Source organism: Taudactylus pleione, unplaced genomic scaffold (genome assembly GCF_031769625.1).
Source record: "Taudactylus pleione unplaced genomic scaffold, aTauple2 ptg000885l, whole genome shotgun sequence".
NCBI lineage: Eukaryota > Metazoa > Chordata > Amphibia > Anura > Myobatrachidae > Taudactylus > Taudactylus pleione.
In genome coordinates this window covers 2725710-2740384 of record NW_028285286.1, presented here as the reverse complement: position 1 = coordinate 2740384, position 14675 = coordinate 2725710, and the positions used below count along the sequence as shown (strand labels likewise).

Genomic DNA, 14675 nt, shown 5'->3' with positions numbered 1-14675 from the left:
TGTGTGTCCTCTGGAGGGGAGGGTACTAATTCCCAGGGCCCCACCTCCTTTACCTGTCACTGGTAGCCTGTGTGTCCTCTGGAGGGGAGGGTACTAATTCCCAGGGCCCCACCTCCTTTACCTGTCACTGGTAGCAGCCTGTCTCCCCTCTGGAGAGGAGGGTACTAATTCCCAGGGCCCCACCTCCTTTACCTGTCATTGGTAGCAGCCTGTGTCTCCTCTGGAGGGGCGGGTACTAATTCCCAGGGCCCCACCTTCTTTACCTGTCACTGGCAACAGCCTGCGTCTCCTATGGAGGGGAGGGTACTAATTCCCAGGGCCCCACCTCCTTTACCTGTCACTGGCAGCAGCCTGCGTCTCCTATGGAGGGGAGGGTACTAATTCCCAGGGCCCCACCTCCTTTACCTGTCACTGGCAGCAGCCTGTGTCTCCTATGGAGGGAGGGGTGGGAACAAGCTCACTGATTGCGCCCCCTCTCCCTCCCCAAGGATTTGCCCCCTTTTACTCGGGCCCAGCAAAGCTCACTACGACCCTGACACCTAGTTGGGGATATGAAGGCATGTGATCCGGAATTCAACAATCAGAGAATAAATGTAAAGGTCCCAGGTACATCTTACACTATGAACATGGACTGATAACGGTAAAACTCTGTTTATAGAACATGGGGACTTATGAATCCCTGGAGCTGGCGTTTCTCAATGTACAAGTACCCGCAATCGAAGCGTAATCAAACCACTAACCATTAACATAGGTCACATCCGAGGTCCCCGGTTTTGCCTCCCGGTGTTGGCCTTCGGCGACTTTCACGGCCACGGCTCTGCAAATGGCTCCCAGTTTCCTCTCCAGGGAACGGACCCCGGCCTCTCGTGTGTACCTGCCGGGGAATGACAGCAGCATCTGGGTGAGAACTAGGCCTATAGAAGACTGCGCTACATATTCAGATACACGAGGACATCGCTAGCACAGCCCGGTCGCTGTAAGACAAAAGGAGCACCGTACTCCCAATACAAATAACCAATCATCCTAATGACCTACGGAAAACGCTGTATATTCTGCTGAGCGTCTCATCATCAAACATCAGAAACTCATCAGTAAGTGCTCATAACTGGATTCATTACTGAACATCTGCAGATTCTCAGGGAAATAAATGTTCCCAATTATTCAGATTGTATCCAAGATGCAGACAGCAAATGATCATTATAAGCATGACCTGCTCGTACAGGGGGGGGGGGGGGTCTCGGAATATGGGGGCCCTTTCATTTAAATTTAACAGCTTGTTACGAGTCTGGTGGAAGGAAGAGAGGCCTATACGGGACTGAAAGTATATTGTTAATGAGTACAGTGATGTGGTATAGCTATATATACACTAAATGGTATATGGTCATTAGATCTACAGTAAAAAGATAGACAATGGAAGTTAGGCAGGCAATAGGTCGAAGGGGTCTGATGGTCGACACACTAAAGGTCGACTAGTAAGAAGGTTGACAGGTACAGAAGGTCAGCACACAAATGGTCGACTTTTATTTTATTAGGGTTGGGCACTTACCGGAGGGTTAGGATTAGGCACCAGGAGGGTTAGGGTTAGGCACTTACCCCGATGGTTAGGACTAGGCACTTACCGGAAGATTAGGCACTAGAAGTGACGGTTAGGGTAAGGCACTTACCCAGATGGTTAGGACTAGGCACTTACCGGAAGATTAGGCACTAGAAGTGATGATTTGGGTCAGGCACCTACTCCGACAGTTAGGGTTAGGCACCAAGGGGAGGGTTAGGGTGAAAATAAGGGCTAGAAAATAAAAAAAATAATATTTGTGTGTCAACCTAATGACCCTGTCGACCATCTGTACCAGTCGACCTTTAGTGTGTCGACCTTCAGACTATGTCGACCTATTGCCTGTCTAACTTCCATTGTCTACCTTCTTACTGTAGACCTAATGATCCACCCCCATAGGTTTAGAATATAAGCTATTTTTTAAGGTTTAATGGGCCGGGGTCCCCAGCAGTGTTGCTAGTAAGAGGATCCAAACTTGGTCATGGCCTCCTTACAGAGCAGTGTCGGTAATTTGCTGTGGAAGCGCTGGCCCGCATCCGCTGACAGGCCCGATACGGTCATTGCACCAGTCAGTCACAGTAAGTGAATAGCTCACCTGGTGATTATGTCCTGCGTAGTTTCGGGGGGAATCTGGACCTGCTGAGGGGTCAGGCCGTGCTGCGACAGCTGTTTAGCAATGAGATGCCTGTGCGCGATCTCAATCTTCTCCTCCTGGCTGTATCCTGTAAAGAGCCCAGGGACAATCATGATGGAGGGCACAGTCTAATACAGAGAGTGGCCGGAGCTCAAGCCTTGGGAATGGCTGCAGTACTTAGGCAACGGGTCTTTTTTTCTACTGATCAAATAAACAATCGGTTCCCAGGAACCAGCAATAACTTTTAATTAGACTGCACTTCTACCCTTACCTGGAACCTCGAGAACCTCCATGCGATCCAGGAGAGCGGCTGGAATAGAGGCTGTGCTGTTAGCGGTGGCAATGAACAGGACCTGGGAGAGGTCGAAGGCCACATTCAGATAGTGGTCTGTGAAGCTGTGATTCTGCTCTGGATCCAGAACCTGCACAGGAGACGCACAGTGCAATTAGCAGACGATAATAATACTATACAAATTAATCACAAGCCTGATAATGTCTCACACTAGGTCATCAAAGGGATAATAAACCAGCAAACAAGGTCCAAGGTGCAGCCTGCTAACCAATCCGCTTCACCCATATAATAACTGGTGCACGACCCATATAATAACTAGCGCAAGTTTATTACATTCGCGTAGTTCCAAAATTAATAATTACATAAAAAAATAAAAATAAAATCAGATTAACCCACAGAAATAGTCTTAAACCAAACCAGGAGAAGAAAAAAAAAAGTACAATATTTAGCGGGTTGGAGCAATATTCAGCCTATACAACCAACATCACTGAGGTAAAGATTTGGGGCAATGTCCTGCTTTAACTAATGGTCACACAAAAAAATCAGTATATGCAACAGCAGAGGATTCTGGGTAATCTCCTGCCTCACCTAGTTATCATATGAGGATACTGCATGGCCTCTGCTGCCGTGGATTATGGGTAATCTCCTGCATTACACCATAATTACACAGTATAGGCAACAGACACATGCAACAGCAATGTATTGTGGGACTACAAGTTCCACCATTCCCTGGGAATTTTATACGAGACTGTGCAGCAGGTGGCACAGATTTAGTCAGGAATTTGGCACAGACGTTACTGTGGACCACCATGGGTGAGGACTGGATGCCTCTATTCTTGGACACAGATTCCTGAGAATGAGACGTGCCCACACCTTGGAAAGGAAAGTAGCTGAACATTTACGAATATGATGCTAAAAAACAAATAAAATACAAAAAAGAAAATGGAGGAACAACAATTGCCGCACACTAGTCTAAAACAGAACACAATGTAACGCAAGGACAATAAGCCCACAATTTATGCAGGGTACAGGGAGAAAACCGAGAGAGTATGATGGCAAGGGGAGATTACAGCCACCTGGGGGTGACACATAGGCCAATGTCTGGTCCCCTTATTGCAGATGTACAGTTCCAAACAGCTCGAAAGCTCGAACTCCTACAATGACCAGTGATTTAGAGTAACCACAGAGCATTCATTTGTTTACTTATTTTAGGACTCTGTACTTGGCCAGTGATGATTATTTTACAACTGAGAGGTCTATTGCATGGATTAGACTAATGAAGAATGATTCCAAGCCAGCAGACAGACACGTGAAGCACGGTGAGTAGCTGGACTGCGATGGACACTGCTAAACCATGGGAAGCTCGGGACAAAGAGCCGATGACAGACATGGGCGGAATGCGAGGAGATGTTTCGGCTGTTTCCCCAGACATGTCACAGGCAGCAATTCCAACCTCACAGAGTCTCAGCAATTCAATTAGATGTTGCGTGGGAAGGGAAAACCATTCCAAATATAGCAGAGAAAGCTACGTCTGTTCCCCACACACGCTTCCTCTTCCCTGAATGTTTGTGCTCACAGGCGGCATCAGGCTCACTGATATAATACAACACAAGCTGCTTCTCGGAGACAGTCAAGTTGCAGAATGAACATTTTGTGCAAGTACCAGCAGACAGGTTCTGAGGACTGACAGACAGACAGGAGTGCAATATAAAGGTTTCCTGTAGATACTGTATATGGCCGCAGGTGTGGTCCTCTAACCTTCAATATTGACGCAGATTGAGCCTGGTTATGACTCAAACGTAACGTGAACGCAATTCTAGACGGCCATGGTGATCTGAATGCTAATATGACTGTGGGCCGCACCGCCACACTCCTCACTCTGCGAGAACTGCCATCATCATTACTTACAATACCCACAGATCACGTGACTGCGCCCTTGAGTTGTTGCCGCCCAGTTATCACCTAGCAACGCCCATTTAGCGGCAACAGAGAATTGGCTGAGATATATTATTACTACCAGTTATTTATATAGCGCACACATATATTCCACAGCACAGTACAGAGAATATTTGGCCATACACATCAGTCCCTGCCACAGGGCAGCTTACACTCTATATTCCCTACCACATGCTCACACACAGACACAAGGGTTCATTTTCTTTTTTTTATGTCAGAAGCCAAGTAACCTACCAGTGTGTTTTTGGCCTCTGGTAGGAAACACATGCAAACACAGGGAGAACATACAAACGCCACACAGGTAGGGCCGTGACCGGGAGCTGAACTCAGGACCTCAGTGCTGTGAGGCGGTAATGATAACCACCAGATGCATAAAGATGCAGCCTGCGAAAAGGATTATTCACATCCGGACATGCGCTTGCCTTAGAATCGGGACCATTATCCTTTATATCAGTAATAGGTCAAAACAATACATTGAACCACAGAAATAGACGCCTATCTGTAATAGTATATCAGAGGCATTTTAAATAAGCGTCACACGGTACAACAAATAAGCCTGGGGCAGTCTTCACTATCTCTGCACACTGTGCATCAGTTATGAAGACAGGATCACTGTAGCGAGCGGGGGGTAGCAGGACCCTCATACATACACACAGGTGGGTAATGTGTCAGTTATGAAGACAGGATCAATGTAGCGAGCGGGGGGGTAGCAGGACCCTGGTAGATACACACTGATGGGTAATGCCTCAGTTATGAAGACAGGATCACTGTAGCGAGCGGGGGGTGGCAGGACCCTGGTAGATACACACTGATGGGTAATGCCTCAGTTATGAAGACAGGATCACTGTAGCGAGCGGGGGGTGGCAGGACCCTCGTACATACACACTGGTGGGTAATGTGTCAGTTATGAAGACAGGATCAATGTAGCGAGCGGGGGGGTAGCAGGACCCTCGTACATACACACTGGTGGGTAATGTGTCAGTTATGAAGACAGGATCAATGTAGCGAGCGGGGGGGGGTAGCAGGACCCTCGTACATACACACTGGTGGGTAATGTGTCAGTTATGAAGACAGGATCAATGTAGCGAGCGGGAGGTGGCAGGACCCTGGTACATACACACTGGTGGGTAATACTTCAGTAATGAAAACAGGATCACTGTAGCGAGCGGGAGGTGGCAGGACCCCGGTACATACACACAGGTGAGTAATGCGTCAGTTATAAAGACAGGATCACTGTAGCGAGCGGGAGGTAGCAGGACCCTGGTAGATACACACTGGTGAGTAATGCGTCAGTTTTGAAGACAGGATCACTGTAGCGAGCGGGAGGTGGCAGGGCCTTCGTACATACACACTGGTGGGTAATGCGTCAGTATTGAAAACAGGATCACTGTAGCGAGTGGGGGGGTGGCAGGACCCTCGTACATACACACTGCTGAGTAATGCGTCAATTATGAAAACAGGATCACTGTAGCGAGCGGGGGGGGGGGGTGGCAGGACCCTCGTACATACACAATGGTGAGTAATGCGTCAATTATGAAGACAGGATCACTGTAGCGAGCGGGGGGGGTAGCAGGACCCTCGTACATACACACTGGTGGGTAATGTGTCAGTTATGAAGACAGGATCAATGTAGCGAGCGGGAGGTGGCAGGACCCTGGTACATACACACTGGTGGGTAATACTTCAGTAATGAAAACAGGATCACTGTAGCGAGCGGGGGGTGGCAGGACCCTGGTAGATACACACTGATGGGTAATGCCTCAGTTATGAAGACAGGATCACTGTAGCGAGCGGGAGGTGGCAGGACCCCGGTACATACACACTGGTGAGTAATGCGTCAGTTATAAAGACAGGATCACTGTAGCGAGCGGGAGGTAGCAGGACCCTGGTAGATACACACTGGTGAGTAATGCGTCAGTTTTGAAGACAGGATCACTGTAGCGAGCGGGAGGTGGCAGGGCCTTCGTACATACACACTGGTGGGTAATGCGTCAGTATTGAAAACAGGATCACTGTAGCGAGTGGGGGGGTGGCAGGACCCTCGTACATACACACTGCTGAGTAATGCGTCAATTATGAAAACAGGATCACTGTAGCGAGCGGGGGGGTAGCAGGACCCTCGTACATACACACTGGTGAGTAATGCGTCAATTATGAATACAAGATCAATGTAGCAAGCGGGGAGGTAGCAGGACCCTGGTTCATACACACTGGTGGGTAATATTTCAGTAATGTAAACAGGATCACTGTAGCGAGCGGGGGGTGGCAGGACCCTGGTAGACAGACACTGATGGGTAATGCGTCAGTTATGAAGACAGGATCACTGTAACGAGCGGGGGGGGGGGGGGCAGGAATCTGGTGCATACACACAAGTGGGTAATGCTTCAGTAATGAAAACAGGATCACTGTAGCGAGTGGGAGGGTGGCAGGGCCCTCGTACTTACACACAAGTGGGTAATGCGTCAGTTATGAAGACAGGATCACTGTAGCGAGCGGGAGGTGGCAGGACCCTCGTACATACACACTGGTGGGTAATGCGTCAGTTATGAAGACAGGATCACTGTAGCGAGCGGGAGGTGTCAGGACCCTCGTACATACACACAGGTGGGTAGTGCGTCAGTAATGAAAACAGGATCACTGTAGCGAGCGGGGGGTAGCAGGACCCTGGTACATACACACAGGTGGGTAATGCGTCAGTAATGAAAACAGGATCACTGTAGCAAGCGGGGGGGGGGTGGCAGGACCCTCGTACATACACAATGGTGAGTAATGCGTCAATTATGAAGACAGGATCACTGTAGCGAGCGGGGGGGTAGCAGGACCCTCGTACATACACACTGGTGGGTAATGTGTCAGTTATGAAGACAGGATCAATGTAGCGAGCGGGAGGTGGCAGGACCCTGGTACATACACACTGGTGGGTAATACTTCAGTAATGAAAACAGGATCACTGTAGCGAGCGGGGGGTGGCAGGACCCTGGTAGATACACACTGATGGGTAATGCCTCAGTTATGAAGACAGGATCACTGTAGCGAGCGGGAGGTGGCAGGACCCCGGTACATACACACAGGTGGGTAATGCGTCAGTTATAAAGACAGGATCACTGTAGCGAGCGGGAGGTAGCAGGACCCTGGTAGATACACACTGGTGAGTAATGCGTCAGTTATAAAGACAGGATCACTGTAGCGAGCGGGAGGTAGCAGGACCCTGGTAGATACACACTGGTGAGTAATGCGTCAGTTTTGAAGACAGGATCACTGTAGCGAGCGGGAGGTGGCAGAGCCTTCGTACATACACACTGGTGGGTAATGCGTCAGTATTGAAAACAGGATCACTGTAGCGAGTGGGGGGGTGGCAGGACCCTCGTACATACACACTGCTGAGTAATGCGTCAATTATGAAAACAGGATCACTGTAGCGAGCGGGGGGTAGCAGGACCCTCGTACATACACACTGGTGAGTAATGCGTCAATTATGAATACAAGATCAATGTAGCAAGCGGGGAGGTAGCAGGACCCTGGTTCATACACACTGGTGGGTAATACTTCAGTAATGTAAACAGGATCACTGTAGCGAGTGGGAGGGTGGCAGGGCCCTCGTACTTACACACTGGTGGGTAATGCGTCAGTTACAAAGACAGGATCACTGTAGCGAGCGGGGGGTGGCAGGACCCTGGTAGACAGACACTGATGGGTAATGCGTCAGTTATGAAGACAGGATCACTGTAACGAGCGAGGAGGGGGGGGGGGCAGGAATCTGGTACATACACACTGGTGGGTAATGCTTCAGTAATGAAAACAGGATCACTGTAGCGAGTGGGAGGGTGGCAGGGCCCTCGTACTTACACACTGGTGGGTAATGCGTCAGTTACAAAGACAGGATCACTGTAGCGAGCGGGGGGTGGCAGGACCCTCGTACATACACACAGGTGGGTAATGCGTCAGTAATGAAAACAGGATCACTGTAGCAAGCGGGGGGGTGGCAGGACCCTCGTACATACACAATGGTGAGTAATGCGTCAATTATGAAGACAGGATCACTGTAGCGAGCGGGGGGTAGCAGGACCCTCGTACATACACACTGATGGGTAATGCGTCAGTTATGAAGACAGGATCACTGCAGCGAGCGGGGGGTAGCAGGACCCTGGTAGATACACACTGGTGGGTAATGTGTCAGTTATGAAGACAGGATCACTGTAGCGAGCGGAGGGGGGCAGGACCCTGGTACATACACACTGATGGGTAATGCGTCAGTTATAAAGACAGGATCACTGTAGCGAGCGGGAGGTAGCAGGACCCTGGTAGATACACACTGATGGGTAATGCGTCAGTTATGAAGACAGGATCACTGTAGCGAGCGGGGGGTAGCAGGACCCTCGTACATACACACTGGTCTTGGGGGTGTCTTTATCGGCCGCAAAATTCACAGTGTGCAGCTAAAACTCCAACAGAGGAAGAGGGGCGCGGTACGTCCCAAACAAATACATGAAATAACCGCTCTGCCGTACAGCATCTGAAGCCTGTCCATGCAGAGCGTAATTCAGAAGCATTACGCCAAAGTGTCTGTCTGGCACAAAATGAATACTTTGCAGTCCCTGGCTAAGTGCTCGCCGCACTGTGATGCCGAGTAATAAAGCCGTATGGAGAGAAAATGCTGCTCGCCCGTTTAGCCCTGTATAATAAAGACTTTCTTCTCAAAGCATTATGAAAGGTCATGTATAATTAGAACAAATGGAGCCCTGTTGTTAAGTAACGATTGGAAACAGGAAGGAATTTTCTATTTTCCTTAATGACTTTGAGGACAGGAAACTTTGGAGATCGGACATTCCGACGACAGGGACAAGTCATATGACTCCCCTTCTCAGATCAGGTTCCATTGCCGGCCACAAAATGGGAAATATGACCTGGGACGCAGCAATACTCTTACGTGTCTCATGCCGGAGCCTTTGGGAGCAGGTACAAGCCCTGGGTCACATTAATAAGATAAAAGCATGTTTATTACTGAGCTCCATAATGCACATGCAGTTACTGAAGTGCTCGGACATAGCAGTGATCCTCTGCAGCGTTTCCCTGAATAGGTGCTTCACTATCCGGTGAGTGACAGGCTTGCAGACTTGCTCTGTGTGGATGGGCGGAGTTATTCACAGGGGTGGGGCCAGTGATGTCACAGAAACGGAATGGACCGAAATAGCAAACTTTTGACGTGTACGAGATCCCATTATGACGAGGGCCTCAAGTGTAACGGCACGCAATGTGCGGCCTCTGGCGCAAGTGCGGCTAAATCTGAAGTGGCAATTAGCATTGTGGCAACATTTGGACCATGGTGTTGAAGATGTGGTACGTGGCTTAAGTATTCTATAATGGGATCTGAATGTAATATATATTTTATTTCTAAGGCGCCAGAAGGGCATAACGAACAAGAACCATCAGTACAGAATAATACACAATAATACACAAGTAAATAAAATCACACAGATACATAATGACAGTGAGCGGTCAGCATAATTATGTAGAGAAGATATCAACTGCCCTGCTCAAAAGAGCTTACAATCCAGAGGAGCTACGGGTGTACACACAATCCTTCTATTAATCTTTACTTTTTAGAAAAAAAGAAAAAAAAAAAAAATGTACATTTACAGGGGTATTCAATATGGGAGCGAAAACATCGTTTTTGCGTTAATATCGGAGGTATGACGTCATTATCGCAGGTTTTACTTTTACACCGTATTCAATTTCAAAGACTTATCGCAGTTTTGAAAAGTCTTTGATAAAAAACGGGGATAACCTTTCACCATTGAATAGGTGTCGAAAAAAAGTGCAGAACTGGGGTTTAGGGGTGCGGGCTTAAAAAAAAATAGCCTGCACCCCTGGGACTGACATTTAAAAAAGAACTGTGTCAATAAAAGTTTAAACAAAAAATAGGGACACCCCAAAAAATGTATTTAAAAAATTGGGGTGAAAAATAAAAATTGGGAAAAAACTGTATAACAATAGGGAAATAGGTTCAGGGCTATTCGGCAAGTATGCGGCACGTGTTTTCTAGAATAGAATTATAGCGGCAGGTGCACAATTGCAGAATTTTAAAAAATTACTTTAGGGACTTAAAAATATGCTAGTACCCATTTTCATGTACCCCAAATTGATGGGACCACTTAAAAAAACAAAAAAAATAACCAAAGTGCTCTTCTGCATCACTTCTTCAATGTCGGGAAAAAAACACCTGCTGCGGCTATTTAAATCCCCAACTTTCAATTAAAGGCTAAAACGGGGGTACCCATAGTGTTCCCACATGTTTTTAGAACTTTGGGGGGGTCTTACAATTTTTTTAAGGAAAAATTCGTAACTTTACGCAAATCCAACTTCGGAGTTTCCCGTTTTCGTTAATTTTATATTGAATACGGGGATAAGCGGGAGCGTGCCCGATACTTTATCGCAGGTAAAAACTCCGATATGAAACGTTAATGTCGACAGTGAAGTTAACGTTTCATATTGAATACCCCTATTAATGGCATACCTTATGTAATGAAGGGGATACAGGTTAGTCTATGGGCTGCATTCATTTACCGGCGAAAAGTCCCGGACTTTTCGCCTGCCGGAATTTTTGGTGTCATTGCTTGTTTTGCCTCTGGAAAAGTATCGCGCTCGTCACCGCGATTCAATTCCAAAGGACGCGAAAACGCGTCCTGGCGAAACTCAAATCGGTGAAAAGTCTTGTCAGATTTGGGGAAATCATCCTGACACCCCCCAAAAGATGCACTGACATGGGGGATTACTACGGACACCCCCAAATAGCCCTGCTGAAGGTATTTGGGGTACTTAAATGGCCTCAATAGGTGCTATTTTGCATCTTTGCATAAGTGGTGATGAATAGCATTTAGGAGGGTTTTTTGGCAAAAATAAGAAGTCCCAGCAAATTTGGGGTACATGAAAATGGGAGCAAGCATGGTTAAAATTCGCTAAAGTGCGTTTTTAAAAAAGCAAACACCTGCAATAAAAAAAAAAAAAAAGCTTTGGCATACTTGGGGGACTCCCTGGAGTCGATTTCGCTAGTTTTTAATTTTGTCCCCCAACTTTGTTTTTTTTTTTTTGCCCCCAAAACGAAAGAACTTTTTTGGGGTGTTGTAAAGTATTTTGTTTTACTTTTTTTGACGCAGTTTACCTTTGGGGGACTGTCCCAAGGATGCAGGTGTGTTCCCGCAACTTTGCACCCCAAACCCCCAATTCTGCACTTTTTTCTGCCTCCATTCACAGGCGAATCTTTGCCGCTGGTTAAAAGGCGCGGACTTTTCGCATCGGCGAAAAGTCTTTCCAATTGTATATGGCGGAAAGATTCCAACAGGCGTAATGACATCGGCTAAAACTTTTCGCCAAGAACGAATTTTCGCCGGCAATTGAATACGGCCGTATTAAGCAGAAACTGAAGTAAAATGATTAATGAACTAATTAGGAAGAAAAAAAAGAGACGTAAAACAAAGTTATATTTTGCAAAGTAGAAAGAGATCTGATACTGTAGATACAGACCAATGGTTCACGCTTAGTAATTGTGGCGCAGGCCTGACTAGCGGAGTCACAATCCAGGGAAAACGCACTAATCCTCTAAATGTTCTGTAACGCAGCAAAGTATCACACTGAGAAACCATCTTTGTATTGAGACTGATACTCCTAGGTCACAGCTACCCTGCCTCACTATCACAGAGTAACTAATACTCCTAGGTCACAGCTACCCTGCCTCACTATCACAGAGTAACTAATACTCCTAGGTCACAGCTACCCTGCCTCACTATCACAGAGTAACTGATACTCCTTGGTCACAGCTACCCTGCCTCACTATCACAGAGTAACTAATACTCCTAGGTCACAGCTACCCTGCCTCACTATCACAGAGTAACTAATACTCCTAGGTCACAGCTACCCTGCCTCACTATCACAGAGTAACTGATACTCCTAGGTCACAGCTACCCTGCCTCACTATCACAGAGTAACTGATACTCCTAGGTCACAGCTACCCTGCCTCACTATCACAGAGTAACTAATACTCCTAGGTCACAGCTACCCTGCCTCACTATCACAGAGGTACAGATACTCCTAGGTCACAGCTACCCTGCCTCACTATCACAGAGGTACAGATACTCCTAGGTCACAGCTACCCTGCCTCACTATCACAGAGGTACAGATACTCCTAGGTCACAGCTACCCTGCCTCACTATCACAGAGTAACTAATACTCCTAGGTCACAGCTACCCTGCCTCACTATCACAGAGGAACTGATACTCCTAGGTCACAGCTACCCTGCCTCACTATCACAGAGGAACTGATACTCCTAGGTCACAGCTACCCTGCCTCACTATCACAGAGTAACTGATACTCCTAGGTCACAGCTACCCTGCCTCACTATCACAGAGTAACTGATACTCCTAGGTCACAGCTATCCTGCCTCACTATCACAGAGGTACAGATACTCCTAGGTCACAGCTACCCTGCCTCACTATCACAGAGTAACTAATACTCCTAGGTCACAGCTACCCTGCCTCACTATCACAGAGGAACTGATACTCCTAGGTCACAGCTACCCTGCCTCACTATCACAGAGGAACTAATACTCCTAGGTCACAGCTACCCTGCCTCACTATCACAGAGTAACTAATACTCCTAGGTCACAGCTACCCTGCCTCACTATCACAGAGTAACTGATACTCCTAGGTCACAGCTACCCTGCCTCACTATCACAGAGTAACTAATACTCCTAGGTCACAGCTACCCTGCCTCACTATCACAGAGGTACAGATACTCCTAGGTCACAGCTACCCTGCCTCACTATCACAGAGGTACAGATACTCCTAGGTCACAGCTACCCTGCCTCACTATCACAGAGGTACAGATACTCCTAGGTCACAGCTACCCTGCCTCACTATCACAGAGTAACTAATACTCCTAGGTCACAGCTACCCTGCCTCACTATCACAGAGGAACTGATACTCCTAGGTCACAGCTGCCCTGCCTCACTATCACAGAGGAACTGATACTCCTAGGTCACAGCTACCCTGCCTCACTATCACAGAGTAACTGATACTCCTAGGTCACAGCTACCCTGCCTCACTATCACAGAGTAACTGATACTCCTAGGTCACAGCTATCCTGCCTCACTATCACAGAGGTACAGATACTCCTAGGTCACAGCTACCCTGCCTCACTATCACAGAGGTACTGATACTCCTAGGTCACAGCTACCCTGCCTCACTATCACAGAGGAACTGATACTCCTAGGTCACAGCTACCCTGCCTCACTATCACAGAGTAACTAATACTCCTAGGTCACAGCTACCCTGCCTCACTATCAGAGAGTAACTAATACTCCTAGGTCACAGCTACCCTGCCTCACTATCACAGAGTAACTGATACTCCTAGGTTACAGCTACCCTGCCTCACTATCACAGAGTAACTGATACTCCTAGGTCACAGCTACCCTGCCTCACTATCACAGAGTAACTAATACTCCTAGGTCACAGCTACCCTGCCTCACTATCACAGAGGTACAGATACTCCTAGGTCACAGCTACCCTGCCTCACTATCACAGAGGAACTGATACTCCTAGGTCACAGCTACCCTGCCTAACTATCACAGAGTAACTAATACTCCTAGGTCACAGCTACCCTGCCTCACTATCACAGAGGAACTGATACTCCTAGGTCACAGCTACCCTGCCTCACTATCACAGAGGAACTGATACTCCTAGGTCACAGCTACCCTGCCTCACTATCACAGAGTAACTGATACTCCTAGGTCACAGCTACCCTGCCTCACTATCACAGAGTAACTGATACTCCTAGGTCACAGCTACCCTGCCTCACTATCACAGAGTAACTGATACTCCTAGGTCACAGCTATCCTGCCTCACTATCACAGAGGTACAGATACTCCTAGGTCACAGCTACCCTGCCTCACTATCACAGAGGTACTGATACTCCTAGGTTACAGCTACCCTGCCTCACTATCACAAAGTAACTAATACTCCTAGGTCACAGCTACCCTGCCTCACTATCACAGAGGAACTGATACTCCTAGGTCACAGCTACCCTACCTCACTATCACAGAGTAACTGATACTCCTAGGTCACAGCTACCCTGCCTCACTATCACAGAGTAACTGATACTCCTAGGTCACAGCTACCCTGCCTCACTATCACAGAGTAACTGATACTCCTAGGTTACAGCTACCCTGCCTCACTATCACAGAGTAACTG

General features: G+C 47.7%; 1 protein-coding gene across 1 annotated transcript in view; it reads right to left on the bottom strand.

Moving 5' to 3' along the window:
• Window positions 1–740: 740 nt before the first annotated feature.
• LONP2 (lon peptidase 2, peroxisomal) overlaps window positions 741–14675 on the bottom strand; it is a gene marked incomplete at its 3' end in the record, with an annotated part of 66924 nt that continues 52989 nt past the window's right edge. Inside the window, exons 9-11 of the mRNA XM_088458981.1 lie at window positions 2458–2608; window positions 2148–2274; window positions 741–874 (exon numbers count right to left, since the gene is read on the bottom strand). Coding sequence (XP_088315107.1) covers window positions 741–874; window positions 2148–2274; window positions 2458–2608 — 412 coding nt within the window. The remainder of the gene's footprint in view (window positions 875–2147; window positions 2275–2457; window positions 2609–14675) is intronic.